This window comes from Sceloporus occidentalis, unplaced genomic scaffold (assembly GCF_023333645.1).
Source record: "Sceloporus occidentalis isolate IW3139 unplaced genomic scaffold, rSceOcc1.0.p SCAF_13, whole genome shotgun sequence".
Classification (NCBI taxonomy): Eukaryota; Metazoa; Chordata; class Lepidosauria; order Squamata; family Phrynosomatidae; genus Sceloporus; species Sceloporus occidentalis.
In genome coordinates this window covers 6,772,716-6,800,714 of record NW_028316993.1, presented here as the reverse complement: position 1 = coordinate 6,800,714, position 27,999 = coordinate 6,772,716, and the positions used below count along the sequence as shown (strand labels likewise).

Below are 27,999 nucleotides of genomic sequence, written 5' to 3'. Positions count from 1 at the left end.
CCAACCAGTGCCCAGTATGTGCCCAGGAGAGAGTGGCGTGGCTGAAGGCGTCTTCCTTCCAGAGAAAAGCGGCAGAGGTAGTGCCAAATTGATCAGAAAAGAAAACCCAAGTCTGTTTTGTGATAATACCTTTTTTATTAGGCCAACAACAGGCACAAAATACATCACATTTGATTCCAAAGCAGCATTGTCAAGCAACTCTGCAAGTGCCCTCCAACAGCCTGAACAAGTTATGCAGTTAAAAACCAGGTAGTTTTCTTTCCATATTGTATTCTGCTTCCAAGAAAGATGGTTGCAAACCATTTGGAGGGGGAGAGGAAGCCAAACTAGGAGAAGGCAAACATGGGAAAAGGGGGGCCTGAGCCACTCAAATACTGGGACAAGTACCAGGATCTCATGGGCTTAAATCTTATGGGCTCATCCACAGAGCTGTTTCATTTATGATCTGCCAAAGCATCTCAGGTTACGAAAGAGTGTACTGCCAATGGGATTCTTTCCAACGTTCATCTTTGTCCTGGTTGGAAGCCAAAGAGATAGCTACACTTCTAATCTGATCTGCTTTATTTGGAGACGTTGGAGAATACAGACAAGTGCGGGAGTGCAAGGCCCCAATCCCTCCCCACCCGGAGCTACTTGGTTGACTTGGCACTGCTGGGATGTTCTGGTGCACTGGCAGCACCAGAGGCATTCCTTGGGTTTCCAGAGGTTGTGAGTTTGGAAAACATGCGGTACTGCAGAAACTGTGATCCCAGAGATGCCAGCTGTGGGAGCACGGTTTCAATGGTGCCCCTCCACAGCGCAGAAGAATTGCTCTCCTTTTCTTCCTTGAGGCGATGGATTTCCCCTTCCATCTCTTTGGCCTTCTGATAAAACCCTTCCTCCAGCAGCTTCTTTTGTTCCTGGAAAAGATAAGGAGTAAGCAGGGGGAGATCAATGGGGACGGGAGGCAACAAAACAGACACAGGATGGAAACAGACCAGAAGGCCCATTTGGTACAGATGCTCCATTTGCGGTCAAGCAGTGAGAACAATTCCATTTGTGTGCACAAGCCATGCAAGAAATACTAAGGCATCCCATGTGGGCAACTGGCTGAACTCTCAACTTCCATAAAACCAAACAGACATCTAGGTATCTCATGGCTGCAACATCATGCTGCGGAGGATGAGAGGGCAAGGACGTCTCAGGAGCCCCAGGACTGGTGAGAAGCCATTTAGGGGGATGCTGCTGAGTGCATGAACCAAAGGTGGCCTTCTGGGCGCCAGACTGGGCTGCCAAAGGGTGGAGGGCACCTGCTGTGAGGTGCCATCTTGGCAAGAGGGTCAATGCCCACAAGAGATGGAGGGCCAGAAGCTGTGCTGAGTTCTCCTTACCTCCAGCTTATGCTGCATCATCCGGTCGGTCTCCTCCTTCATTCTCCTCTTCTCTGCCTCCATCTTGTCTCCTAGCCGCTGGAGCTGCTCCTCGTGGCTCCGCTCCTGGTCCTCCACCATCTGCCTCAGCCTGGCCTGGTCCTGCTCCAGCAGCTTCTGCTGCATCTGGGCGGCTTCTGCTTGCGCCCGCTGGGCTGTTGTCCAGAGGAGAAAGAGACTTGGCATACGTGGCTTGGCACCAGGAGAGCAAGCCGGGGGCACGATCTTCGGCCTTGCCTTCCAGCAGCAATGACTGCTCCGTGGTGGCATCCAGAACATGGAGCCCTACCCTTGAACATATTCATCAGGTTGCCCACACTGATGCCAGGTAGGCAACCATTACAAAAAAAAATCTTTAAGTCCCCCCCCCCCCCTTAAGTTTCGGGTTGCTTTTGAAGTGCAGTATTTAGCCTCTGTGATGTCAAGGTCTGCTTGGCCACATCCGTACCTTCAACCTCCTTCTCCTTGTTGCTCAGTGCTTTGTCCGTCTGCAGGATAGATCTTGCCACCGTCTCCTTGGACTTCAGGAAGTCTTCAAGAGCCTTGTCAGCCTGGAAAGTGATGAGGAACAAAGGTGGCCAGTTTAAGCAAAAGGAGGGGAAAACAAAGGAGGCTGCATACCAGGACTTAATATGGAAAGGTGGCCCCTAAATATTGGAAAGTAAAGCAGAGCACGGTAGTCCATCTAGTCTAGCATGCTATTTCCCGCAAGGCGGGCACCCAGGGAAAACGTCCGGGCAAAATGGCGGCCCTCTCTCCTCCCCAGGAATTCCCTTGCAGCTTGCATTCAGAGGTAACTGTACTTTGGCAAAAGCCCTGAGAAATTCATTAGTCTCTGACTCTTTGCCTGCAAAGGTGCAGTCTCTCCTACGACCCTTTTCGACTACAGCTCTATGTTCACGCAAGTCCTTCCCACAAATCTCCTTTCTGTCAGTGGGAAAGGAATGTGGGTGTTGGACTCTGCAAAGAGGAGCTTAGAAACTAACAAATGGCGTGAACGTCAGAAGGTGGAAATGCCGTTGGGGGGGGGGGGCAGTCTGGAGACAGAAATCCTGACTTTGGGGATTCAGATTATTATAAGTGGCAATACACAGTCTTGGTAAGGTCACCGACTGTAAAGTGACCCTATCCCAGGGTTTTCTTGGCAAGATTTGTTCGGGGGGGGGGGGGGGTTGCCTTTGCCTTCCTCTGAGGCTGAGAGAGTGACTCACCCTACATCAGCCAGTGGGTTTCTGTGGCTGAGCGGAGAGATCTGAACTCTGATCCCATGCTCAGACCACTGAGCCACACTGCTCACATGGGACTTCCTTCCAGATCATTGCAGGCAGGGTCTGTGGGGTCCCACTCCCACCAGGATCCTGCTCCTTTGTGGGCCAGAGAGACCTCAAGGCTGCTGCCTACCTGAATGCCTTTGCCAGGCAGCAAGCGGTATTTTTCCTCGATTTCACGCCGTTTCTCCAGAAACTGCCTGTAGCCCCCAGGCACTGAGAAGAGGCCCAGGTGGATCCCTTCTTCCAGCTCCTGGGAGAGATCCTGCAGCGCAGCAGAGCAGCGGACGAAGGAGACCTGTTCGTTCCTCTTGCAGAGCTCCTCCTTCCTCCGCTTCAGCTCCTCCTGCCAAAAGAATACAAAACAGATGCCAATGCAAACACCGTGCGTACCCTACAAAGTGTGCTGTGCAAGGACTGGACATAACAGTCTGGCCTTACCTGGCCTGCAGACTCCGTTTGAGACTGACTGAACTATTATGGCATCCCACAAAACACACAGCAACTGCCACTGAGGGGTATGACCCCATACCAGCCCTATTTCTAAAATTTTGCCCAATTTAATCTTGGCAACTCCATCTTTTCTCAGCTTCCAAGGAACATGTCTGAGTTTAAGCAACCAATCTGCTGGGAGGCCTGCATCTGTCCTGTGGCCATCTGGGTCTTCATGTCCAGAACAGCTCACTTGGCCCAGACTCACGGCCGCTTTCCTGCTCCTCCTGCCTGGGCTGGCTCTCAGTCCAAGGGGCCGGAAAGGGCTGGCGGATGGGAAGGGACTTTCTGTCGGATGGGAGAGGCCAATTCCCAGCGGAGGTGAGCTGGCTCCAGAACACATTTCCTCCGTCACTTTGGCCCTTTGTTTGGGAACAATACCTGAATTCTCGTTTCCTCATGCAAACTGAAGATTCTTTTTAAACACATTGTGGACTTTCCCTCTGCCTCCCCAGGCCCCATCTTTGTCCAGTCTGCTCTCTTTTTATAACTGGTCTGTCGCATGGTATTGCTGGAGGACTGCTGAATGCACACAAAGTGTGGTGGCAGCCCTTTGCCTCTCCAGGGCAGGCCAGGCCCAGCTTTCAGTGTCTCCAGCCCAGCTGAGGCAGGAGGGAACGTGGCTGAAAGCAGCTGCCCTTCCTGCAGCTCTGGGCATTTCCTACCCAGTGGGCAAAGCAGATTGCTCCGGATCTGGCATGCCCACAACAGGTGCCTGGTATCCTTGTAAACAGACCAGAGGAATGGAAGCCAGGCAAAGGGCCAGGGCACCCCGCCCAATAGTCTCCTGAGCCTGGGGCTGATGGGCCACCAGGGAGCACCTACCTCAAGCGCCTCCTGGAACTCATTGATGTTGACCCCAAAGGCACGGGCCAGGAACAGCCCAGTGGCCTCCCTCTCGCATTCGGCGTGCACCCCCAAAAGCTCCTCCATGGTGCAAGTGGGCAGCTTCACTCGCTTCCCCACCTGCTCCTCGTAACGGGAAAGGGCTTCGCGCATGGCAGCAGCATTCTCAATCTCCGCCAGGGCCAGGACCGCGTTCTCCAGGCAGGGCACCTGGCCGCTGTTGATGGTGCCCACATAGATCTTTGCCAGGTTTGCCAGCACTGAAAGGAGGAGGCCTGGTGAGGCGTCGGCTTTGGCACGGGAAGGCGTGCTTTGGCCAGCGCTCCCATGCTGCAAGGGAATGCCCCTTCTTTCCTCCAAAAGCGACAGAAGGGGCCGGCCAGATCAGCAAGGCAGCCCAGGCTGCACTCTGCGTAGGTCTGCAGATTTATATTAAGAACTGGGGAACGAGGTTCCAAGTCCCCATTTGGGGAGAAAGGTGGAGTATGAATCCAGTAAACAAATAAGTAAATAAATTTTAATTACCTTGCCAGGGCTATCTCTGAACAAAATGCATCAGGGGTAACTGACCAGCATTGAAGAAGACTGAAGGTTGCCGCCAGGACGAGTCCCAGCCCCTGTCCGGCCAAAGAGGCCTCCAGACCCCAGCCCCAAACCTCCTTACTTGCTCCAGTCACAGCCTGGCCCCCGGGGACTGTCTTCAGTTTGGAGGTCTTCCAGATGTGTTGGCAGAAACGGGCCATGGGTTTGAGGAACTCTTCCTCCAAGTCGTCGTCTTCCAGTTCCTCCAGCCAACGCAAATTCTTCTTGCTTGCTGGCCGGTCAAAAGTGAAACATTTCCGGGAAGGGAAGAACTGGCGGATGCACAACCGGGGCATGTTGCATTTTTTAATCTGTTCTGTGTCACCTACAGAAGAAGAACAGGTATTCCAGCAAAGAGGATTTCATTTGTATTTTAGAACATTCAGGTCTCCATGGCAGCTCATCTTTGAATGTGGGGCAACAAGACATTCCTGAGCATGCGCAGAGCACACTGCCCCCTTCAGGGTGCACCTGTTGCCCACATCTCATGTGCCGCCCCAACCCCCAGCACACCCCTGGCCTTGCTGTCTATCCGCAGCCACCTTTCTGCAGTTTCAGGGCGTTCTCCAGGTATTCATCGTCGCTGACCAGGCGCCCGTCTATCTCCAGTTCCAGCGTGAAATCCCGCACGGCCCAGATGAAGGCTGGGAAAAAGCGGACAAATTCCGAAGCGTTCTCTTCCTCCCGGAGGGGCTTCATGGAAGACTTTGTCCTAATTTTTTTGGTCAGCTCAGTGACGTATCTGGGGGCTGCTAAGGAAAAGGGCCACAAGGCTCCTCCTATAAAGCATTCCCAGGGCTGTGTGTTTACTTCTGGGATGGCTAGTGGCAACAAGATGGCCTCTGAGCGTATGCCAAGAGCAGTTCCCTGACCACACTTCACAGTCATGGCTTAGGCCTGGCTTTGTGGCAAGGTAGGCTTAAGCCTTGCCGCCATCTCTAATCCAGGCCCAAGCTCATCCTCCGAGGGCAGCTGCCCAGCTCAGTTCCAAGTCCTCCATCTGAGCCCCTCTCTCTCCCGCCTTGCCCCTGGGAAGGATACTGGAGTTTCTCCAGGGTGTTCTGGTCGATGGTGCCCATGCTGTTGTAGACCAGGGTGCTGCTGAGGAGAATGGACAAAGCAAAGATCCAGGCATCATTCTGCGTGTCTCCCTGGAAGAGAAGCGGCCATTTTAGAAACCATCTTCCTGCCTCCATCTTACCCACCGTTGCTTCTGTGTCTGCTCGAAGCGTCTCTCTGGGACCGGAAGTTGCAAAGCCAGCCGCCCTGGAGATGCCCCCTCTGCCCCCTTGGCTGTGGGAGGACTGGAATGGACCCACATCATGTTGTGCCCAGCCTGCATCTGACAGACCTTTCTTGGCAAGGACTCTGCGCTGCCAGCCTTTGCATGCAAGTGCCCAGCAAGTACATGCCGCCTGCTCTGGTTTCATTTGGGGGCTTGCATCTGCCTCAAAGGCTTCTAGCAGAATCTGGTGCCAGGCAGAGGAAAGAGCCAGCTGTCCTGAAAATCCGAGCCGGCACAGAAGATAGTACACTCATCAAACAGGCCCGGGAGACCCGTGGCACAAAGACCACAGCCACCAGAGCAGTACCCCTGGCCACAAGGCTTGCCTGGCATCTCTTGGTTGTCCCCCCTCCACTCACCTTCCCAACATCCCCCAAGCCCTCTGTGTCCAGCAGCACCAGCGTGCAGTCAGCCCTTTGGGGGTGCGGGAGGCACCACATCCAGATGCCTTTGGTCATCCCCTGCACTGTTGCACCCAGGCAGAAACCTACAGAGAGAGAGAGAGGGAAGGAGAAGGGACAGCGAGAGACCCCAGTTCCTAGGAAGAAACGTCTGGGTCCCGGGACATCTCAAGCTGCCTTTGACTGCCCTGCTTCTGAGCATACATGCCCATGCAGGATCAGCCTGCAGGCCTTCTCAACTGGCTAAGCACCTTCGCTCCACCAGCAAGTGGAGCAAAGTGTAACATCAAAGGAAGCATTTGCTCAGGATGACCCCCCCCATATTCTTGCCCCTCCCCTGCTCCCTCCTCCCGGGCAAACCATAAGGTCTTTGGGGCAGGGACTGCCCTTTGCTCTTTGGTTTGGCACTCCCCTGCTCTGTGCACACACTCCCCTACACATGTGGGTCAGGAAGACCGTGGGCAGCTTCTCACCTTTCCTCTTGCCGGCCAGCCGGTTCATGAGGTAGGATTTGCCTGTCCGGTACAGCCCCACGATGGCCACCACCACCACCGGTTGGCGGATCTGGGCCAGGAGCCCCGCGGCCTCCTCTTGCACCACCAGCTCCCCGTCCGGTTGGTTCTCAATGAGGCAGAGAGGGCCGGCCATGAGCACATCCTTAGAAGCCATTTTGGAAAAGACAGGTGGCCTGTGGGAGGAAAGAGCCAAATGGATGGAAAGGCTGGGATCACAGCGGTTCAAGCGAGGTCCACGGAGTTTGTGTTTGTGGAAGATGGAAATGGGGATAACTTTGGCATCTCATTTGGGGGGTCCTAGTATTGGAAGAGCAAGGGTTGCCTCAGGTGGTGGATTCTGGGTATCTCTGGAAGGCAGAGTAGATGCCCATGGACAGCTTGCTCTCCTGGCGCCTGGCAATGGCACAGAGGGCCACCATGGGGCCAATGGGGGAGCGACGTGGAGGACTGTGGCATGCCCCCCATTCCCATTTCAAGGGCCGGTTCTGCAGCCCAGGTTGCTTGGGAGGCAATGTAAAAGCACCCCTCCCCTCGTGCCCGGCTGGCAGCCATTTGAGTGCCCCCAATGCCCTCGGGCAGCGTCACTCCGAGACCCACAGCGACCCTGGGCCCAAAAGCTTTGGCCGGGAAGGAGGTCCAGAGAGGGAGACCATCTGTCTGTCCGGTCGATGGAGGACGCAGCACACCTGCTTCCCTGCTTTTCAAAGGCTGCGGCTGGTGGACTCTCAGCCAGGTCTTTGAGCTGAAAGTGAGGGAGGGATTTTGGCCGGAGGGAGGCCTACCGGAGCCCAGTCAGTCGGTCAGTCAGTCAGTCCCTGGGCAGAAGGTCCAGTTGTCCAGAGGGAGGTCCTCCTTTGGGGTGAGGCTCACTTCCAAATGGAGGGGAACTACCTGCGAAGGAAAGGAAAGATCTCTTGCTTCAAAGCTGGGAAGGGGAAGGGCTTTGCCTCAAGGCCCCAGCAGCAGATCCCTCCTGGCCTTGGAAGCTAAGCAGGCTCAGCCCTGGTTATCACTCGGATGGGAAACCGACCGACCGACCGACCGCCAGGAAATCCCAGGCGCTGTTTCAGAGGAAGAAGAACCGGCAAAAGCCCCTCTGGGCAGGGAGGGGGATGAGGAGTTTATTTCTCTAGCGCTGTACAGACAGCTAATGCTTGCCTAAAGAAGGAAGCCCCATGGGGCTGCAGGTGGGGACGCCCGCTCCCATCATCCCCAGCAGCCCTCCCTCCCTTCCTGCCCCCTTTTGGGGTCTCCTACCGGAACGATCGCGGGAGAGGCGCCGGAGGGAAGCCCCGCTCAGTCCGAAGGCGAAGCCAAAGCGAAAGGCAAAGCGAAAGCCTCCGGACTAGTCTCCCTCCTCCTGGCTGCCCCCCTTTTCCCGGCAAAGGGGCTTCTCTCTTTACGGGAACCGGCCGGGGCTGGGCTGCCTGCTGCCTCTCCTCCTCCCTCCAACCCAAGGCTTTCCCCCGCAAGGACTCAGCCCAGCTGCCGGAGGGAGCTCTTCCCCGCCCGGAGACCCCCGGGCCTCCCTCGGATGGGCAAGATGCCCCCTGTGCCCAGAGGCCTGCCAGGGGCGCCCTTCCTTTCCTTCGTGTGGGCAGCCCTCCTTTGGCCCGAAGAGGGCACGGGGGGCTCGGGAGCAATGGCAGCCTTGGGCGAGGAGGAGGAGGAGGGCAAGGCAAGGCCGCCAGGCTCCCGAGGCAGACGTCTCATTCCGGGGTTGGTTTGGGGAGCCCTTAGTTCTGGGCCCCAAGGAGCACCCACCCGAGATGTGCCCACCGCAAGTGGCACCCTGCCCCAGGCCAGAGGGCCCCGCAGACTTCATGGCTGGACATCGGTGGCCCTCCTCCCTCTCACACCATCGAATGCCACAATGAAGGAGGCGGTTTTATTCCCCCCAACACACACACACACACACACACACACAGAGCCCACACAAATGTGAACACACCAAGGATTTCACAAGGTGCTTGTGCAAGATGGCTTTTATTTAGCGAAAGGCAAGCATACAAGGCGTGTTCAGAAAATGCACAACCCAAAGCCAAAGTTTACGCTCAGTGTTCAGACAGGCAGATCTATAGGAATGGCAGGATCCAAGAGTAGGAAGGGACCCGAGGGCCATCCAGTCCGACCCCGGTTCTGCCAGGAAGGAAGACACCCCAAAGCACCCCTGGGACAGATGCCATCCGGCCTCTGCTTCCAAGCGGCCTCCAAAGCTCTCTGGAGACCCACCACAGCAATGAGAGAAAGGGCAAAGAGCCCATCACCCACATTGGATCATGGGCTGCTAATACTGTAAAGGCCAGCAGCTGCTTCTCTGTTCCTCCTCTTTCCTGGAAACTTGCCTCACTTCCTGCCTGAAGCCCCAGGGGCCCAAAGAGGAAGCTGCGTCTAGAGGAGGGGAGGCCCTGATCCCATGTGGCGCCTGAGCAAGTTCGACACAACCCCAAGGGCTCTGCCAGCGAAGCCTGGTAGGAAAAGGGAGGCAGCATCCGCCAGCACCCCAACGAGGGTGGATATCCAGGAGGGCTTCTGCATGTTCTTGTTCTCCTGCTGCAGGTGCTGGATCTCCTCCCTCAGCCGCCCAGCCTCCTTCGCGAAGCCCCCCTTCAGCATCGCCTGTTGCTCCTGGAGGAAGCCAGAGAGAGAGTCAGAGATCATAGAATCGTAGAGTTGGAAGAGACCACAAGGGCCCTGATCCAGTCCAACCCCCTGCCATGCAGGAACTCTCAATCAAAGCGGAGATGGTGCAAGTGGTGGGACTCTGGGAAGAGCAAAGGCCTGGACGGGGGCTAAAGCGAGACCCCTCTCCCACCCTCCCTCCATGGCTGCAATTCAGGGGCTGGGGTCCCATGCCCCCCCCGGCCATGCTGGCAGCTGTGCCACAAGGAGGCCCCAGCCCCAGAGTAGCAGGCCACCATTGCGGGGTCTCTGGCTCCCCTCACCCCCTTTCTGCTGAGGAGGATGTGGAGGCCGATGGGAGAAGCCAGGCACACTCTTGCAAAATGGCCCCTGCAAGAGCAGGGACTCCCCCATGGATGCAATGGCTGTTCCAGTGAGTCACATGGGGCCCCTTCTGCAGAGAGCAAAGGAGGGAGATGGGATGGAAAGGAGCCTGGAGAGCAGAGAGTGCCAAAAGGCAAAGCCACCCTTTCCAGTTCCCCATTCCTGCTCCAACACCCATTTCACAGAAGCAAACTGAGGAGGCCCAAACCCAGGGAGCCCTGCCAGGCGAGGGGAGAGAAGGCCGAGGAAGGCTCTTTGCCCCAAGGGCCACAGAGGGCCTGTGCTGCTTACCGCCAGCTTGCTCTCCAGCATCATCTTCTGCTCCTCCAGCAGCTGGTCCCGTTCTCTGGCCACCTTCTCCTCCAGCTGCCGCATGTTCATCTCGTAGCTCCGCTGCTGGTCCTGCAGCTTCTGCTCCAGCTCAGCCTGCCTCTGCCTCTGGACCTCCTGCTCCCGCTGGGCCGCCTCCACTTGGGCCTGGGCCTCTGCCCAGAAGGGGTGCAATATAATAATAATAATAATAATAATAATAATAATAATAATGCAAGGGGGAAAGGGAAAGAAGGCCTTTAGGAACATTAGCCCAATGTGAATGTCTGCCCGTTGCACCCAGGTTGCCACGCAAGGCATCCCTCTGACTGCTGGAAGGAGCTGAGAGGCGATAGGAGGCAGCCCAGCCGCTTGGCCTCCTTTAAGGCTCCCAGGCCAATAACAACAACAACAATAATAATACCCCGCCTATCTCTACATATCCCAAGGGCGCAGCCCTATCTTTGGGCAGAGAAAAGCTGGGAGATACATGGCGAGGGTGGGCTGAGCAGGTGGCCATGGCTAAGAGCAGGAGAGGAGCAGTCATTCCTCTCAGTTGAAGCGATCTGTGCACTCCTGAGGTTGTTGAAATGCAACTCCCAGCATGCTCTGCCACTGGCTAGGCTGCCCTAAGTGGCTGATGGCAGTTGCAGGCCTGTATAAGCTCTCAGGAGTTGCAGCTGCCCAGACCAGACATTCCTGGCTTCCTTTGGCTCCTGGTACAGCCTCCTGCCTCATCCGCTCTCTGGCTTAGCCCTCCATTTCTGGTATGGGATTAAATGAGGGTTACTGCATTTTGAAAAGTTAACAAGGAGACACATTTACCAATAGACTACTTCAAACCACTGATAACTCTGACTTAAAATACCCCCTCTAGAAATGGTAGCTCTGGAAATGAGAACATGTCCAGGGAAAGGAAAATATATGTAATCTGACCTCAGGACCATTCCTCTGGCTTTTGCTTTTGCTTTCTGAAACATTGAATGGGGCAGCACTGTGCCAAGGAGCAGAAAACAGCAAGCCACTTCCTCCGGCTACATTTTGGGGGATGGATCACCAGGCCCTTGCTCCCAATGGCTCTTGCTGGGTGCAAGCAGAGCAGTCCCAGCAAAGGAGGGATGGGCCCAGGGCCTTTCCTGGCCAAAAGCACAGCTCACCCTCCTGATCCTACTTCTCCTGCCCCCCTCCTGCTGCCTCCCTGGCCTCCGTCTCACCTGCCCTTTCCTTCTCTTTCTCTGTGAGGGCTTCGTCGCTTTGGAGGATGGTTCTGCTGATACTCTCCTTGCCCTTCAGGAACTGCTGCAGGGCCACCTCTGCCTGGATGGAGGAAGCAGAGCTCATGCAGGTAGGCTGGCTGCGAGGAGGGGTCTCCTGGGAAGACTCCCCTGGAGCAGGGGTCTCCTTGGAAAGCCAGTGCCTCTCAGAAGAAATGGGCTGGCTCCGGTGGCAGCTGGAACATGGGTCTGGGAGCCCCATGGGGCCCCACGTGTTTTCCACCCGTAGACTGTCAAGACACACATATCTCCCCAGAACCCAGAATTCCCAGTGCAAATACACAGGGAAACTACAGCACCTGAACCCCAACTCTGGTTCTCAAACACCTCAGCTGCTGCACGCTTATTCCTCCATCAAGACCCACAGTTTGTCATTAAAAACGTGTTTCCAGCTCTGAATCCTAAGAAATCTTTGCTGTTGTATGTGTCTGCTGCTGGCATGTTTGTTTTTCTGTTTGAACTCCTTGAGAGCTCTGCCCTGCAGCTGACCACTTGAAAGGTAAGTTTCATCCTTCTCCACTCATCTGGCCCAGAATGAGGAGGAGATTCCTGGGTAATTTCATGCCCCTCGCCCCAACCCTTCCTTACCATCACTCCTTTCTTAGATTCCTGGCGGTATCTATCTTCGATTTTCTTCAGGTCTTCCACGAAGCGCTTGTGCCCACTGGGCCTGGAGTAAGTCCCCATCCGGACCTTCTCCTCCAACTCTCCCGCGAGCGATGCCAGCACAGCCTGGCAGCGCTTGGAGGACTCCCGCTCATTCTTTTGGCAGTATTCCTCCTTCTTGTCCTCCAGGGATTTCTGGCAGAATAGATACGTGAGCTAAAAGCCAAGGCGCTACCAAATGGGATTCTCAACAAGGAGGAGAAAGCGCCTCTGTGGCATTCAAAAGGTCTGGGCCAAGAGCGGAAGCTGCCTTGGTGCCGACTGAAACCCCTTTGTTTCATCAAAGTGATTAAGCCCTGCTTGTTTTGGGATTCAGAAATATTTACAAGGGAAAGTCTGAAGGAAGGGCCAAGGAAGGCTTCCCTTTGGCCAGGTGCCTGAGCTTCCCTAGGCCTAGCTTTCTCACAAGGCCACCCCTCTCCCCCAGAACATACATGCAGCTGGTTTATGTCCTCACCTCGTGATGGGACCTACCATGAGCTTTGCCTGGAAATGGCGTTTGTCATCCTTGAAGGCACGCGCCATGAACGTCCGGACGGCCTCCTTCTCACATTCGGCGTGGATCTCCAGCAGCTCTGGGACGGTCTCCGTGGGCAGCTTCAGCTTATTCTCCATCAGCCCCACGTAGCAGCTAGCAGCCTCGCCCACGGCAGCCGTGTTCTCGATCTCGGCCAAAGCCAGCACCGCACTCTCCATGCAAGGCACCTTCCCGCTCTGGATGGTCTCCACGTAGGTCTCCACCAGCTTTGCTAGCACTGCAAGGAGAAAGCAGTCAGAAGACATGTCAGCCCATGCTTGCGTGGAGCCATGGGTAAAACCCAGGATCTGTCCCTAGGAGAGCCAGCCTGGGGAGGAGGAATGGGTTCCCAGCTCCACTGCTTTCCCAGTCCCCAACTGGGACCCAATGACCTGGCCTTAGCAAGGAAGCAGAAGGAGCAAAAGGAAGGCGCCTTGGCCAAAGAGAACTGCCTGCTGGCCTTCTGCTGACAGGACGCCTCTTCAGAGGAAGAACAAGGGGACCAGAGGGACTCACGGTGGCCAGTGACAACATGCCCCCCCGGGATAGTCTTCTCCTTGGACGTCCAGTAGACATAGCGGCAGAACTGGCTAGCTTGCTCCACAAATTCAGGGTCCAGCTCGCTCTCCGTCATCTCCTCCAGCCGGTGCAGGTTCTTCCCACTGGTAGGACGATCAAAGATGAAGCACTTCCGGTTGGGGAAGAAAAAGCGGATGCATTCGCGAGGCAAGTTAAAGAGCCGGACATCGGGAGCATCACCTGGGCAGAACGAGACAGAGGCAGGTAACAGACACGGGGTCCGAAGGGAGCCCCTTCCCTTGCCAAGGCACCAATGGGTGGGAAGGCACAGAAAACAGAGGGGTTTAGTTGGGGGGGCATACTGGCTGCAAGGTTACCCCAGTCTTGGGGCAAAGGGTTCCACCGGCTCCTCCTTCAAGCCCACCGACACCCGGTTAGTTAATCCAAGTCGCCTGAATTTTGTAGGGTTTTCTTAGGCAAGGAATCCTCAGAGGAGGATTTGCCATTTCCTTCCTCTGAAATAGAGCTTACAGCACTTGGCATTCCTTGGTGGCCTCCCTTCCAAATACTATCCAGGGCTGACCCTGCTTAGCTTCCTACATCAGGTGGGATCTGACTGTGCCTTTGGGGTATTTAGGCCCTGGTACCTTTCTTCAGTTTCAGGGCATTTTCCAAGTATTCGTCCTCAGTGATGGTTCTCCCGTTCAGCTCCAGCTGCAATGTGAAATCCCTCAAGGCCCAGATGAAGGTGGGGAAGAAGCGGACGTATTCCGCCGTGTCCTCCAGCCCCCCTTCGCCACTGCCACCGCTGCCCCCAGACGCAGCCTTGGCTTTGATGCGCTCCGTCAGCTCCGTCACGTAGCTGTGGGACTGGTTCAGGAATCAAGAGACCCGCTCTCTCCAATCACCCCAGGAAAAAATTGAGGCGGAATGAGGATCCAGTACCAACAAAAGCTGCTTTTCAGAAGTAGGAAAGTCCCCCGGCACTCCCTGAAATGGCCTTGTCTAGCCATAAGATTCCTGGCATCTTGGCTGCTTTTGGGATCTGGTTTTCCCAGAGACGGCGCACGGTGGGGCAGACAAGTCTCTGGGGATCCATCAACAAACTTATAAACATTTTATGCTATGCTAGCGATGTTTCTTTAATGGATGCAGGTGCACAAACTACACAGCCTGGCTTACCTCCACTTGCAGCCATGTGTGTCCATTTTGTCTGGGGATAAACACAGAACACGATGGCACCAGAAAATCCTGGAGGGAGTCTGAAAACCTCATCCCTCAGGAAGATCTACGATGGGTTATATAGCAAAACTCTTCTGCTTCATGCTGCCATTGTGTTCCCAATCTCAGCTGGTCTCCTTCCCATCCACACAGTGGACCCTGGACCCCATGCCCTTTCCTCATGGACCCACCATTTGGCCCATAGAGTCCTAGAGCTGCAAGAGACCCCCCCCCCCCCAGGGCCAAGGGCTCCCATGGCACCCTTCCCTCCAAGCGCCTTTTCATGAGGAAAGAGCCATCTCTCTCTGCGGAGGGCGGTGGGTCAGAGGAGGCTTTCTGCCAGCCTCTCTCTGCTCCTGGCCGCATCCTCCTGAAAATGCTCGCCTGGGCCCCCCTTTGCCCTTGGCCTCCTTGGGGCCCCTCCTGAGGCCCAACGTGGCACAATGCACAAGCGTGGGCCATTTCCCCATGTGCCAGGCCCCCTGCCCCCGAGCCACAGGCCCTGGGGAGGGCAGGGCCAGAAGGGAGACCCGCTCAGGAAGGATACTGGAGCTGATCCATGGCGTTCTGGTCGATGGTGCCCATGCTGTTGTAGATCAGGGTGCTGCTGAGGAGCACGGCCAGCGCAAAGATCCAGGCATCGTTCTGTGTGTCGCCCTGAAGAGGAAGGAAGGAAGGAAGGAAGGAAGGAAGGGAGCGGGGTCATGTCTGCCCTCTCCTCTGCCCTGAGGGTGATGGCTGTGAGGCCGCGTATACAAATAAACTCAGCCATGTTTGCACAGGACCGACATGGGGGACCTTTTGGAGGAAGGAGCCAAGGCCTTCTGCCGCCCAGGGGCCCTTCCTGCAAGGCTGATGTTCACGTGAGGCCAGTTATGGGTCCCTCACACGGGTCACTCCTGGCAGCGTGGCCTCTGTCTGGGAAGCGTCCGCAGGCAGAGGGCCCAAGCGGAGCCCCTCCTTCCGGACCAGGGTCCTCCCCGGCGGGAAGCAGGGTGCCATGACTTTGGCCACACAGGAGCCCCTTCCAAGGAGATGCCAAGAGATGCCCTTGGACCCTGCCCCCCAAGCCCTGTGTGACGTCTCTGGGCCACAGCCCTCCTTGGAGACCAAAGGGCCACCACCCTCTGGCCAGAGTTGAGTTCGAATCACCTTTTCCACGTCCCCGAGTCCCTCGGTGTCCAGCAGGACCAGGGTCTGGCCAGGCCTGTCTGGGTAAGGGACGCACCAGATCCAGATGCCTTTGGTCTTGGACTGCACCGTGGAGCCCAGCGAGAAACCTACGGCGGAAAGAGCTGCGTGGGGCACCGTGGGGCAGGCTCTCATGGCAGAAGTGCTTGACACTACAGACTGGCACAAGTCAGGCTTCTCCCAAGGCAGCAGCGGAGAAGGCAGGCTGCCCCTGAAGGAGTTCCCCTGGGGCTGGCGAGGGGAAGGGAAGGGCTCGCATGGAAGGGAGGCTAGACCCAGAGACCCAACCTGCCAGAAGCCGCTTTCGGGACCTGAGCATCATGGCCCCCTTTAGAGGCCCCTCTCCCTGCCTGCCTGCCTGCCTACCTCGCCTCTTCCCGGCCAGGCGGTTCATCAGGTAGGACTTGCCGGTCCGGTAGAGGCCCACCACGGCCACCACGGCCACCGGCTGCCGGACGCCGGCCAGGAGCGCCAGGGCCTCGGGGCAGACGCTCAGCCGCCGGCCTCGGTTCTCCACCAGGCAGAGCGGGCCCGGCATCCAGGCCCCGCCGGAGGAGGAGGAGGAGGAGGAGGAGGCCATGAAGAAGAAGAGGGTCAGGGGGACAGAAGGGACCCAAGCGGCAGGGCTCTCTCCTGCAGCCTCCCTCCGAGCCCCAAAGGGAAAGCGAAAGCGCCAGGGCCGGGCGTTGCCTCCGGAGGGAGAGGGGGGAGGAGGGGGTCTGCAGCAGGGCCAGAGGAGGGGCTCCCGGGGCAGAGCAGGGCAGGACGGCCACCTCGGGCCCCGAGGGACTCCTAGTCCGTGGCTCCCAGAGCCGCCCTGGGCACAGCAGCAGCATCATCCCCGGCTCTCCGGGCCCCGGAAGGGAGCCAGGCGGCGCCAGAGGCAGAGACGGCCCGCTTCGGACGGATGGCGACCCCAAGGAGGCTCCTCTTGGCCAGGTCTCTTCCGAGGGGAGTTGCCCTGGCCTCCCCGAGGCTGAGAGAGTGTGACCCGTCCAGAGCCCCCGAAGGGCTCTTCAGCTTCCAGGCCCAGCCCTGAAGCCCCGCAGCTTCCTGCCTCGCGAAACTCCGTGGCAGGCTCCAAGAAAGGCACTGTTCACGCAATAACAACAGTAACAATAGCTAGCAGCAGCGAGAAGAAGGAAGCGAAGTGGAGGCGCAGCAGAAGAGGCTGGCATCGCAAGAGAAAGGTGTGCCTTCTAGGAAAGCCAGGCCTAGCTCCTGTTTGGGAATGCGAGACGCAAGTGTTATCGCCTGCCTTCTGGAAGGAACCCTCTCCAGGACTGATGCCCACTTTGTTAGGAACCCCCTGCGCCAAGCAAGCCATAAAGTCTTCTGGATGGGGGACCTGGCTTGTTGTGTCTCCTGACTGGCACCTGCCAATCTGCCGACCTTAACCTTCAGAGGGAGGCACCACACTTCAAGGGGGCTAAAGCGCCTCCTTTCCACAGTGCAGCTGCAGCCCCAGTCGAAACGCAAAGCGCTAGGCCACACGGGCTCCTCCCGAGGGGCCTCCTTACGAGTAAACACACACAGGCAATTCTGCACCCTTTGAGCCTTACAAGGCCAAGTGCGCCATGAGGAGGGCAGCTTCCCCCCTTTACCCCCCAACAACCCTGCAAGGTGGGTCCACTGAGGGCAAGTGAGCATGGAGTGGGTCCAAGGCCCCCCCCGAGGCCAAGCCACGCTCTTCCGCATGGGAGGCTCAGGTCGGAGGGCCCTTCCTCTTGCCCTGGTCCATGGCCCTGTGCTGCTTGCCTGTGCGCCACATGGCAGGAAGGCCCACTGAGTGCAGCAGAGCCACTGACCATCCCTGGACCCCTGACCAGGCGGAGGGGCCAAAGCGGAGCACAGGTAGCCCAAGAGGTTTTGTGGCCCATGGTGGGCAGGAACTGGCACTGCCAAGGCCCATCATTACCCCGCGACAGCCATGCTCCTCAGGTGCCCCATGCTTTGCAATGCAACCACTGGGAATGACGACTGTGGTTTGTCATGACAAAACCCTCTGCCCTGCCTCAGGCAGCAAAGTCTCTCCTGGGAAACACGGCCATGCGCTCCAGCAGCACTACAGGAAGGGGCATGGTCCGTTTGTGGCCAGTGGGAGCTGCACGGCCAGGCAAGGACCCCAGGACCCCTCCCCAAAACCGAAGCCAAGGACGGAGAAGCTCCACTGCGCTGGACGGGCTTCATTTTTATGGCCAAGGCCTGACATTTCTACAGTTGTTGTTCTGCAGCCAATCCCAACCTTTTTAAAAAAGAATTCACCCATTACAAGTTAAAACAGTCCTTTTTAAGTGCTGTAAACAAGAGTCTGATACATTATAAATGCCTGTAATACACTGGTTTGCTTAAAAGTAATGTCTTAAAGCAGTAGGCGGTGCAACTTGAGGAATCTGTGGCAGCCGAAGGGATCCTGGGCCCAAAGCCGCCCACCTTGAACAGTCCAGTTGCCCTCCATCTGGGCGCAGGGTCCAGGAGGAGATTCCCATCTGAATCCGTCCTCAAGCGATGGTGCACCTAGACCTCCCTTGCTCCTGGATCTGGGCCTTCAGGCCATGGATCTCCTTCTGCATCCGGGAGACCTCCTGCTGGAAGTCCTCCTCTTGGAGCCGGCGCTGCTCCTGCGGGTGGGAAAGGCCCAGAACCACGTCAGCGGCCATATTCCCAGACAACTAAGTGGGGGGGGGGGAGAGGGCGGGGGCATGCCCAGCAGACTGTATCCCCCAGCAGCCCCATCTGAGGCAGCCATCGGTCAGGGATCATGGGAAGCACCGTTGATGCCTTTGAGGTTGTGTGGCCTTTTGAACTCCCCTTCCCCAGCTCTTTCCCAGTTATTTATACATTCATATCTCAGGAGAAAAGTGGGATATGGAACAAACACACACACACACACAAAGCACAAACAAAACAGTGACAATGTGTGCCCCCAGCCATATATTGTTGCAACTCCCAGCCCTATGGCCAGAAGGCAGCCAACAACAATGCATGCTGGGAGTTGCAGTCCAACCCTCTTCACCTTTCTGACCCTGGGTGCAGGGGATCCCTCCTTCCCTTTCACTGCTGGGCCTTTCCAGTCGCCTCCTCCTGCTCCTCCACCTTACTCTTGTCCCCATCCCATCCTCTTTCCCTTCTAACCACCTCCCTTGAGCATCACTTGGGCGGCCTCCATTGCTCCAGAACACGCTGCCCCATTCTTCATCTCAGCCCCAGCATTTTAATTCCCAAGGAGCCAAGGGAGCCATGCTGGGCAGAATCCACCACCAAGCGGAAAAATGCTTTTGTGTTGTGTAATTTCCACACCGGTCCTCCCAACTACCCCATGTGCTGTGGGAACTGGCCTCAAAGCGTTTGGGAGCCTTGCTGTATCCATCACCTGCAGCAGCAGCAGCAGCAGCTGGCCCTCCTTGAGAGACGGCATTTCAGCAACCTGCCACAGAAAGTACAAGCCCTGGGGCAGGGAAGGGCTGAGTTACCTGGAGCTTCTGGTTCAGTAGCCGCTCCTGCCCGGCCAGCAGGGCCCTTCGGTCTGCCTCCATTTTGGCGATCAGCTGCTGTTTGTGCTCCTGAAAGCTGCGCTCCTTCTCCCTGGCCATCTGCTCCATCCGCGCTTGCATTTCTCGCTGCAGCTCAGCTTCCCTGCGAGAAGCCTCTGCCTGGGCCTTCTCCACTAAAATCCAAAGACAAACTAGCCAGGAATATGGGATCCACCTGATGTGGTTTCCTGCAACCTCAGAAGCCACCCAATTCCTTGGATGTGCCCACACTCCCCACATTCCCCCTCTGAGGACCAAAGACAGAACAGAAAAAGCCTAGCCCAGCACAAGGAAGGGCAAATGGACACAATTCAGAATTCAGTTTCCTTCAGTAAAGAATTTTGGACTTAAGGCTGAGTCGGGGGCATCTTTCAGGCCTCCAGATGTTACACATGCTGCCTCTCCCTGCATCCCATACACTTGGCTGTATGCTGGCTACAGGGGGTTACAGTCCCATCACATCCCATGCTGGTAGAGAGCCTGGGCAGTCTTGGCACTTCACAGATTCCCTGGAGGGGAGCAAGCAAACCTTTCATTTTTCTTCAGCTCAGTCACCTCTGGGTTGGTTAAAGTCTCCTCCTCCGGGTGCCAGGGAGTCCCCAGGGGTTGTGGTGAAGTCTCAAAGACCCAAGACAGCAGCATCAAGACTCCCCTCCCCAAAAAACCAGGAGGCTGTTGAAGGGGCAGCTGTCACCATCTCTGGGGGGAGACATCCAGAAGCACCAGAACAATTGAGGAATGGCTGTGTGTGTGTGTAGGGGGGAGACTGCCTGACCCTCCTCTTCTTCCATGACTGTTTCAGGACTTAACGGCGCAATCAGATACATCAGCAGCTGCAAAAGACTTGGGGCAAACAGGCGGGCAAGCTGGGGATATGCCAAGTTCCCAAGAGGGTTGCTCACCTTCCAGCTCCTTCTCTTTCTCCTTGAGAGCCTGATCCGCCTGCAGGATGGACTGAGCTGTTGTCTCCTGAGATGCCAGGAAGTCCTGCAGGGCCTTGGACGCCTGAAGGGAACAGAACAGGGGTGAGAGGGGCTGAGGGCTGGATTGTTTTATGCGCTTCCCTCCCCTGCCCCCTACATTAAAAGTGGGGCTCAGTCAAGCACCCATCTTTGGGTTTGCAGAGCAAATGAAGACTGAAGCAGAGATGCCCTGGTTCATGCGCAACCTACCATGAGCCCCTTGTCTGGCACCAGGTGATAGCTCTCCATGATCTGCTGCTGGTCATTCAGAAACTGCTGGTAGCCACCAGGCACCAAGTAGTCACCATGGCTGATCTTCTCCTCCATCTCCTGGTAGAGCTCCATCAGGATGGCCTGGCAGCGGTCAAGTGAGGCCTCCTCATTCCACTGGCAGAGCTCCTTCAACTTCAACTGCAGCTGGTCCTGCCGGCAGGGACAGAGAGATGATGGGGGATGCTCTCAACCCCCCAGACACTTCAAAACAGGCCCTTGCACCCAGGGATCTCTGCCCTTGGAGCCAAAATAAGACCCAAGTTGGGAGGGGTGTCTTTCCCCTCCTTGCTGCAAAATTTACTCAGCTGGAAGTGCGCTAGCCTGCCACCCCAAACAGAAGATGTTGCAGGCAGCACATGAGCCTTTGTGGAACATGCTGTGAGGAAGCCCTGAATGGCCACCAGATTTGCTGAGGTGACTGTGAATCCACTTCACCACCAGGTGCTGCCTTCTGAATCCTGCCACCTGCAGCTGAAGAAGCCCCACAAGGGGAAAGGCCAAACATACCCCCTCAGATCCTGAATGGCAGGCAGAAGATACACATGGGCCTCAATCCTATGTGACGCACTTCCACGAGACCACCTCCTCCTCGTGACTGAACCCCTCTCTCAAGAGGATCCAGCCCCGAGACCCTTTGCAGGGATGACTCCCCAAATGCAGCATCCCCCCCCCACCAGGGATTTAGGCTCATCCCTCTTCTCCCATCCTTTCTGTGTGGGGGGTTAAGCATATCAGACATTTTCCCTCTCTCAGGCATTCACTGTGTGTCCATTTCATCGGCTTCACTTGTGCTCTAAATGATTCTGCTCCTGAGGCTTTGTCCGTGTGAATCCCCTTGGGGCTCAAACCCTCCTGCAAGGCCTGAAAGCCAACCGATGCGCCCCTTGCGTACCGCCAGCTGCCTCTGGAACTTCTGGTCCTTGTCCCTGAAGGCCTGGCCCATGAAGACCCGAATGGCCTCCTCCTCACAGCGGGCATGGACCGCCAGCACCTCTGCCATGTCCTCTGTGGGCAGCACTGTCCGCATCAGCTCCAGCATCTCCTCGTAGCACTGCACTGCCTTGCACATGGCGGTTGAGTTCTCCAACTTGGCCAGGGCCAGGACGGCGTTCTCGATGCACGGGACCTCCTTGTTCCGGATGGCTCCCACGTAGGTCTCCACGAGGGTCCCCAGCACTGCCCCAGGGAGTAAGAAAGCATCTCAAAGACATTGAGCCTAAACCCCCTTCCATTTCTCTCTCTGGAAGTTAGGAGGGGAGGTCCCCACAGCCACCTGGGGCGCTCCCAACCCAAACCTGAATGTCCCCCCATCCACCTGGGCCAGAGGTGGGAAAAATGCGGCTGCCCCAAGAACAGCACATAGCCCCTCCCCGCCATCTATGCACCCCTACAAAAGCTTTTTGCCACTCCAAGTGTCCCAATTCAAATCCAACAGAAAAACTCAAACTGAAAAAAAAATCAGACAAACAAGACTGACACCAGAAGTACAGATTTGTGCGCTTCCAGTTTCAACAGTTGTTGCAAGTGTGCATCACAGCTTGGCAGCTTAGGGGCTGAATGCAGCCCAAGGCGAGTGCCGCGTGCAATCATCTGCCAGCCCTGAACTAGCCTCTCTCCTCCCATGCTCCCCCTAAAGCCTTTTGCCGCCCCCTCAGCTGCCCCACTCACGTGTCCCAGTGACAACGTGCCCTCCCTGGAGGACTTTGGCTCCAGCGCTCTCGTGAATGTAGCGGCAGAAGTTGCGCGCCTGTTGCAGAAACTCCAGGCTCAGCTTGGACTCCGGCAGGTCCTCCAAGTGCTGCAGATCCTGCCTTGAGGCCGGGCGGTCAAAGACGAAGCACTTGCGGCGGGGAAAGAACTCCCGGATGCACCGCTTGGGGAGGTCCCACTTCTCAGAAGTGCCTGGGAGAGAAACACACAACACGTTCAGATTGCACCCTTCATCAGGATTAGGGCTGGACAACAACTCCGTCAAAAAAAAGATCTGGATGGGTCAAACATTGTCAATTGCTGTTAACAATATTAGAGCAAGATACTGGAGCTGATGCGAGTTGTAATCCAAAACATTTGGAGGACTCAAGGAGTAAAGGATGTGGGAATCTCCCCTCCTCAAAAGTGCTCCTGGCCTGAGCAATGCACACTCTGAAAGAGACCTGGGTTGGGCCCCTACCTGCCCTCCTCTCCAACGCTTTCTCCAGGTACTCATCCTCCGTGATTGATCGCCCATCCTCCAGCTTCAGCTGCAGAGTGAAGTCACGCACGACCCAAATGAATGCCGGAAAGACACTGGCCAGGTCGTCGGACCCCCAGCCATCCCACCTTTCACAGGTCTCTCTGCCTGAGGCCCTCATCTTGATATGCTCCGTCAATTCTGTCACGTAGCTGGGAAAGCAAGCTGAGGAAGCAACCTCTTCCCTGAGCAGAACCCTCCAAAGACTCTCCATGAGCCACAGAATCACAGAGGGGCTGTAAAGCCACTCCAGTCCCCAGCTGTGCAGAAACATACAAGTGAAGCACATGCAAAAAGGGGCCCATCAGCCCTCCTCCCAGGATAAAACCAGACATTGTGCATCCCTGGCATCTGCACCACGGACATAAAACTGGTGTTAAGAGCCTGTCCCAGGGCCCCCGATCTCAGCATACCTGACTGGCATTTCTAACTCACAACTATTTAGCAACGACAACTATAAAACATGGGGGCCTCCCTAAACTGTGCAGCTGAAATGAACAAAGATAGGCACAGCAAGGTGGGGAAGGAAGGCTGCACACTCCATCTTGTTATGGCATTCAGAACAAATTCCTGAGCTCCTGAGTCTTTCCGTTCTTCCTGTGGTCTTTCTTGCTCCAGTCCAGTGGCTCTTGAGGACTGAACAAAGGGCCAAGCAGACCCTGCCAGCCAACTGGCCCTCTGCCCCTCCAGCCCCCAGGAGAGAATTGAAAGCCCAATGTGCCAAGCAGCCACCCACAAGCTGCTTTTCATACAATCCCAGTCTAAACTCGTGGGGCTGATACAGTCTGTGCACCCTCTGGTTCTAGATTGCCTCTCACCCACAAGTCCCCTTCTTCAGGGCTTAAGGGACACCCTCGCCTCTGCCCACCCCTGGCTATGCCAAAGGATACTGTATCTGCTCCAGTGCATGGTGGTTGATGGTGCTCATGCTGTTGTAGACGAAGGTGCTGCTAAGGAGAATGGAGAGGGCAAAGATCCAGGTGTCGTTCTCAGTGTTGCTCTGCAAAGAGGCACACAGACTGCTGGGCTGAGGTGCACCATGAGAAACTCTTGGCAGGAAAGCCCCTTCCCTGGGAAGCTCCCCCCCAGCTACATAGTGCCCCCCATCATCTGGGAGCAGTGGGATATTTGTGGCCATTTTGAAGGAGGGTCTTTGTGGTCTTTCAGGGCTCCCATCCGTCCCAGGCCTCAACTCACCTTCTCCACATCTCCCAGCCCCTCTGTGTCCAGCAGCACCAGGGTATGGTCCGGCCTGAGGGGGTGCGGGAAGCACCACATCCAGATGCCCTTGGTGCTGGCCTGCACTGTGGCCCCCAGTGCAAAACCTGCAGGGATTAGAGCCACCCAGAGGGAAGCAGAACTGCCAAAGGAATCAGCTCTAGCGCGCCCTAAAAGCTGGCCATTAAAATGAAGAAAAATTTCAAGCGTTCCAGTGTTCTAGTGATCAGACTGCCATGAAGTCCCAGTTGGCTCATTCTGTTTGTGGGCAGCTGAGGATCCTACATATGGAAGGGATATCGGAGGGAAAAGGAACAGCCAGAAAAAGCTGGTGGCCGAGGGAGGCGGAGGAGCGGCAAAAAAAGACCAAAAACCAGGTAGAATGACTCCTTGCCTCCCTCATCACTGTGACTGGTAAACTTCAGCACTGAAGAAATTTGGACTACAATTCCCAGAATCCTCCATAGCATAACCAATGATCAATTAGGACAGTTGCAGCCCAAAATAATTGGAGGACCAAGGGTGCCCCACCCCAATCTGCAAGAAATGTGGTCTTTCCAGGCAGTTTCCAGAGCAGAAGGAAAGTGGTAGCTTCCAGACATTTTGGGAATGGAGATGGGGCTGCAGTTGGGGGAGTGAGAGACAGGTCGGCTAGGTTCTTCTGGTACAAAGAAAACGGGGCTGAGAGGGGCACATTCACATGCAGGAACAGCCCATCTTTGGTGAGGGACCAGTGGAACACCCCCATTTTGGGAAGGCCAGGTGACCCCCGCCTCCTCACCTCCGGTGTCCTTCCCCGCCAGCCGGTTCATGAGGTAGGACTTGCCCGTCCGGTAGAGACCCACAATGGCCACCACTACCACTGGCTGGTGGATGCTCTGCAGGATCCCCAGAGCCTCTGGGTTGATCTGAAGCTGCTCTCTCGGGTTGTTCTCGATCAGGCATATTGGGGCCTCCATGATGCTTGCCTGAGATGTTGAAGGGGAAGCCGGCGGAGGTTGAGGAATGCGTGGACACTGAAAGTCAAACAGAAGCCTTCATAGGCTGGAAAAGGTTTTGTTTTCATCACCCTGAGCAACATGCTGCATCTCATGTTGGAAGCTAAACAGGCTTGGGCCCGGTAGCTACTTGGATGAGAGACCACCAGGCACATCCAGGGAGGACAAGGGGAGAATCCTGCTTGAAGCCCTGGAGGAAGAGAGCCCTGGAGGACTGTCAGGGAATCGATGTCACTGATTGATCCATTCATCTTCCAACCCTCTTTGTACCAAGCTCAGCTGCCTAGGAGCCAGGTAGAAAGGCAAGGCAAGGCTGGCTTGTGGGGAGCACATGATGGGGACAGAAGACTCAATATGGCTTCCTTAATAAAGCTGCACTCAGGCCCAAACTGTGCAGGGAGCGAAAAAAACACCACTTGCACACACCTTTTAAAAACTCTAAACAGCAGCTACAAAGAAAGGGGAGTGGGATTCAGAAAATAAGCAGCACTCCCTCCTTAGCGTGCAAAGAGAGGGGTTCATCAGCTGTGGTCTGTGTATGTGTGTGTGAGAGAGAGAGAGATCTCCAACCAGACAATCTCACAGGGTAAAAGTCTTCCACCCAAACCCAGCCCCAGCCCCTACCTGGCCACCGCTGGCCGCTTGGGAGCACCAGTAGATCTCACTCAGAAGGATGGGCTGATCCCGAGACAAGGCTGCCACAAACTGTTCCAGCCTATCAGACAAAACTGGAAGACAGCAGAAGGATACAAACACAGGGCTGCTGTTGGCAGACCTCTCATCCCGCTAGATATTCCAGCTCCCACTTGCCCCACTGATTTCTGAGAAGGGTAGGGGGATTTCTGTAACTCCAGTGGTGACAGGAAATGACGCCCATCGGGAATAGCCCAGAGGTGGGTGTGTGATCCAGACCCACCTTTCCATGGCATGGATGCAAAGGGGCAGAGGGAGGCAGCCATGTCAGGATGCCGGTGTATGAGTCCGGTGGGGGGGGGGGGGGGTAGAAGGCACCGCAAAGTACTGGCAGGCAGAGCTGCAGGCGCCAGGTGGCTTGCCCTGGGCCAGTCTGCCCCACAAAGGAAATGGGAGACGATGCTGTGCAGATGCTGGTATTACACCCGGATTCTCCCGCCACCTGCTTGGCTTCTGCACGTGGAGGTGAGCAACTGGCCATCCGGGTTTCCCCTTGCTCTTAGACCAAAGGGAAGAGAACGCTGCTGATTTCCCCTCACCTTCTCCGCTGAGGTCCCTCTTTGGCTCTCTGCTCAGGATGTAGTCTCTAAAGACCTCCAGCTGCTTTTGGAAAACAGGGTGCAGCTGGTCCCTTGGCAAGAACTCGCTCTCGCCCTCGTCCACGGCCGGAGAGCGGAAGCAGAAGGCCTTCTGGGAAGGGAAGAGCCTCTGGATGCAGCGGCTGGGTGAGTCTTCCTCCGAGGCTGGAAGAGCAGTGGGCAAAGAGGGATGCTCAGCGGGGGTGGGCCGATGGATGGATGTCCACCGCCCCACAAAACAAACAGAAGAGGAACCACCTTCTGCAGTACCGACCTCGCTTGGTTTTCCTTCTCCAATAACCTGGGGAGAGGGGCTAGGTCTGCAAGGAAGGATTCTTAAGCACTCTTATTTACTTCTTTTTCATTTGCTTCAAGTATTTATACCCTGCCTTTTGCCCACAGTGGGATTCACTAGTCTCCCCTCTTACACCGGCCTTTCTTTCCTCCCGTGTCAGACTGCAGACTAAGACTATGGGGCAGGAACGGATACACAGGTGGTCCCCAGGAGACCTCCATCAGGGAGGCTCTGCCAGCACAAGATCAAGACTGAGTGAGGAGCAGCTGTTCAAAGGCAGCCGCATGGGCTTTGCACCCTTCCCTCTCCTGGAGTGCCTCAGCCTTTTAATCTTCAAGCAGGGAGGGGAGCCCCAGGGACGCACCGGCAGAGGAAGCCAGGAGGGTCTCCATGTCGTGGTCGGTAGCCTGGAGCATCTCCTCCCAAACGGTGTCTGGAGCCACGTCATGGAGGCACCACACAAAATCCGGCAGGACGCTGCTCAGCAAGAAGCTGTTCTCCTGGGGGCAATCCTCCAGGACACGGACGCGGTGGACCAGGTCCCTCACGCAGCTGCCGGAGGCAGGGGTCAAGGAAAGTGGGCACTGTGTGCTGGTAAGGCTGGGGGAAGGAAGGCGCCGTGCCCAGGGAGAGCCAGCCTGCCTGGCTGCCTGCAAGCTAGTCCTCCACTGTGAAGGAAGGATACGCCAGACGGTCCAGCTCCCGCTGGGGCTGCTCCCCTCCTCTGGAGTTGTAGACAAAGACGGTGCAGAGCAGGACGCTGAGGCAGAAGAGCCTGGAGGAGGAGGAGGAGGAAGAGGAGCAGGAGCCCTCCTCGCCCTGCAAGGGCACCCAACGGTCAGAGGCCAAGGGCCGCAAGAAGGCTTCTGGCATGAGCCTGCGCACACCCACCAGCCCCCGGGGAAGCCAGGGCCAGGCGGCAACAGGGGCCCTGCCTCACTTCCATTGCCTGAAATGTGAGCGGCAGCCGCCTGGGTGGAAGCGAGGGGCTCCGGAGGGGCCACTGCATCCTCTCTGGGCCCAGGCAGCCTGGCAGGGCTGTTGTCAGGGGGCAGGCTGCCCTGCCGGGCAAAGGCCCCATGAAGCCACCACTCATGGAGCACCAGGCCAACCCGGGCCCCACGGCTGCCAGCGTCCTCCAGCCCAAAGCAGCCGGGAGCAGGGCCTGGAGACGCCCGCTCACCTCCGCGTAGAGCAGCACCAGGGTCCCCTCTTCCCTCCTGGTCGGGTGGGGCAGCCCCTGGAGCCAGAGCCCCGGCGGCGGCGAGGGTCCAGAGGGGCCCCCGGGGTCCTGGGGCTGAGCGCCGGCCAGGAGGGCCCTGAGGAGGGCGGCCTGGGCGCCCTGGGGCCCGAAGAGGCCCACCACCCGCAGAGGCCCCGGGAGGCCCCTCAGGAGGGCCAGAGCCGAGGGCTCCAGGCGGAGGCAGGGGCCCGCCAGCCGCACGGCTCCCGGCATCTCTTTCGCCCGGCGAGGCGAGGGCCAGGGAAGGGCCTGCAGGGGCCCGGCGGGGCTCAGCGGAGGGGAGCCGGCCTCTCTCCTGAAGGCCGAGGGAGAAGCGGCGCTGCGCCCGGGGCTTTCGCTTTCGCTCTCGCTGCGGAGGAAGGTCCGCTCCGCCTGCCTTCCTTCCTTCCTTCCTGGGCGGCCCTGGGACCAGAGGCGCTGAGGCTGAGAGAGTCATCATCCTGATCATCGCCCTCCGCGGAAGGAAGGAAGGAAG

At 56.9% G+C, this 27,999-nt stretch overlaps 3 protein-coding genes across 5 annotated transcripts; all 3 read right to left on the bottom strand.

Annotated features, from left to right (window-relative positions):
• Positions 1-115: 115 nt before the first annotated feature.
• LOC149304745 (guanylate-binding protein 1-like) lies at positions 116-8,649 on the bottom strand. Of its 3 annotated transcripts, none has more exons than XM_089479379.1 (12): positions 8,563-8,649; positions 7,581-7,689; positions 6,757-6,971; positions 6,242-6,369; positions 5,639-5,748; positions 5,140-5,339; positions 4,680-4,922; positions 3,995-4,275; positions 2,811-3,023; positions 1,858-1,960; positions 1,371-1,564; positions 116-899 (listed from the first exon to the last, which is right to left on the bottom strand). In XM_089479379.1, the coding sequence occupies exons 3-12, from the start codon at positions 6,950-6,952 to the stop codon at positions 630-632; spliced, it is 1,938 nt and encodes a 645-aa protein (XP_089335505.1). In that variant the 5' UTR covers positions 6,953-6,971; positions 7,581-7,689; positions 8,563-8,649; the 3' UTR covers positions 116-629. The 3 variants fall into 3 exon arrangements, with proteins under 3 accessions (XP_089335505.1, XP_089335504.1, XP_089335506.1); XM_089479378.1 differs by lacking the exon at positions 8,563-8,649 and adding an exon at positions 8,056-8,130; XM_089479380.1 differs by lacking the exons at positions 1,371-1,564; positions 8,563-8,649 and adding an exon at positions 8,056-8,131 and having other exon boundaries at positions 687-899.
• Positions 8,650-8,768: 119 nt separating this feature from the next.
• Positions 8,769-16,083, bottom strand: LOC149304744 (guanylate-binding protein 3-like). The gene is made up of 10 exons (XM_089479377.1): positions 15,868-16,083; positions 15,463-15,590; positions 14,858-14,967; positions 13,737-13,951; positions 13,087-13,329; positions 12,528-12,808; positions 11,976-12,188; positions 11,328-11,430; positions 10,096-10,289; positions 8,769-9,426 (listed from the first exon to the last, which is right to left on the bottom strand). Exons 1-10 carry the CDS (start codon positions 16,079-16,081, stop codon positions 9,190-9,192), a joined length of 1,938 nt encoding a protein of 645 aa, XP_089335503.1. The 5' UTR covers positions 16,082-16,083; the 3' UTR covers positions 8,769-9,189.
• A 1,686-nt stretch (positions 16,084-17,769) lies between these two features.
• On the bottom strand, positions 17,770-27,985 carry LOC149304743 (guanylate-binding protein 7-like). The gene is made up of 15 exons (XM_089479376.1): positions 27,465-27,985; positions 26,967-27,100; positions 26,646-26,833; positions 25,948-26,151; positions 25,340-25,443; positions 24,499-24,733; positions 23,697-23,824; positions 23,390-23,499; positions 22,440-22,651; positions 21,938-22,171; positions 21,162-21,445; positions 20,207-20,419; positions 19,937-20,039; positions 18,975-19,168; positions 17,770-18,122 (listed from the first exon to the last, which is right to left on the bottom strand). Exons 1-15 carry the CDS (start codon positions 27,735-27,737, stop codon positions 18,003-18,005), a joined length of 2,736 nt encoding a protein of 911 aa, XP_089335502.1. The 5' UTR covers positions 27,738-27,985; the 3' UTR covers positions 17,770-18,002.
• Positions 27,986-27,999: the final 14 nt, after the last annotated feature.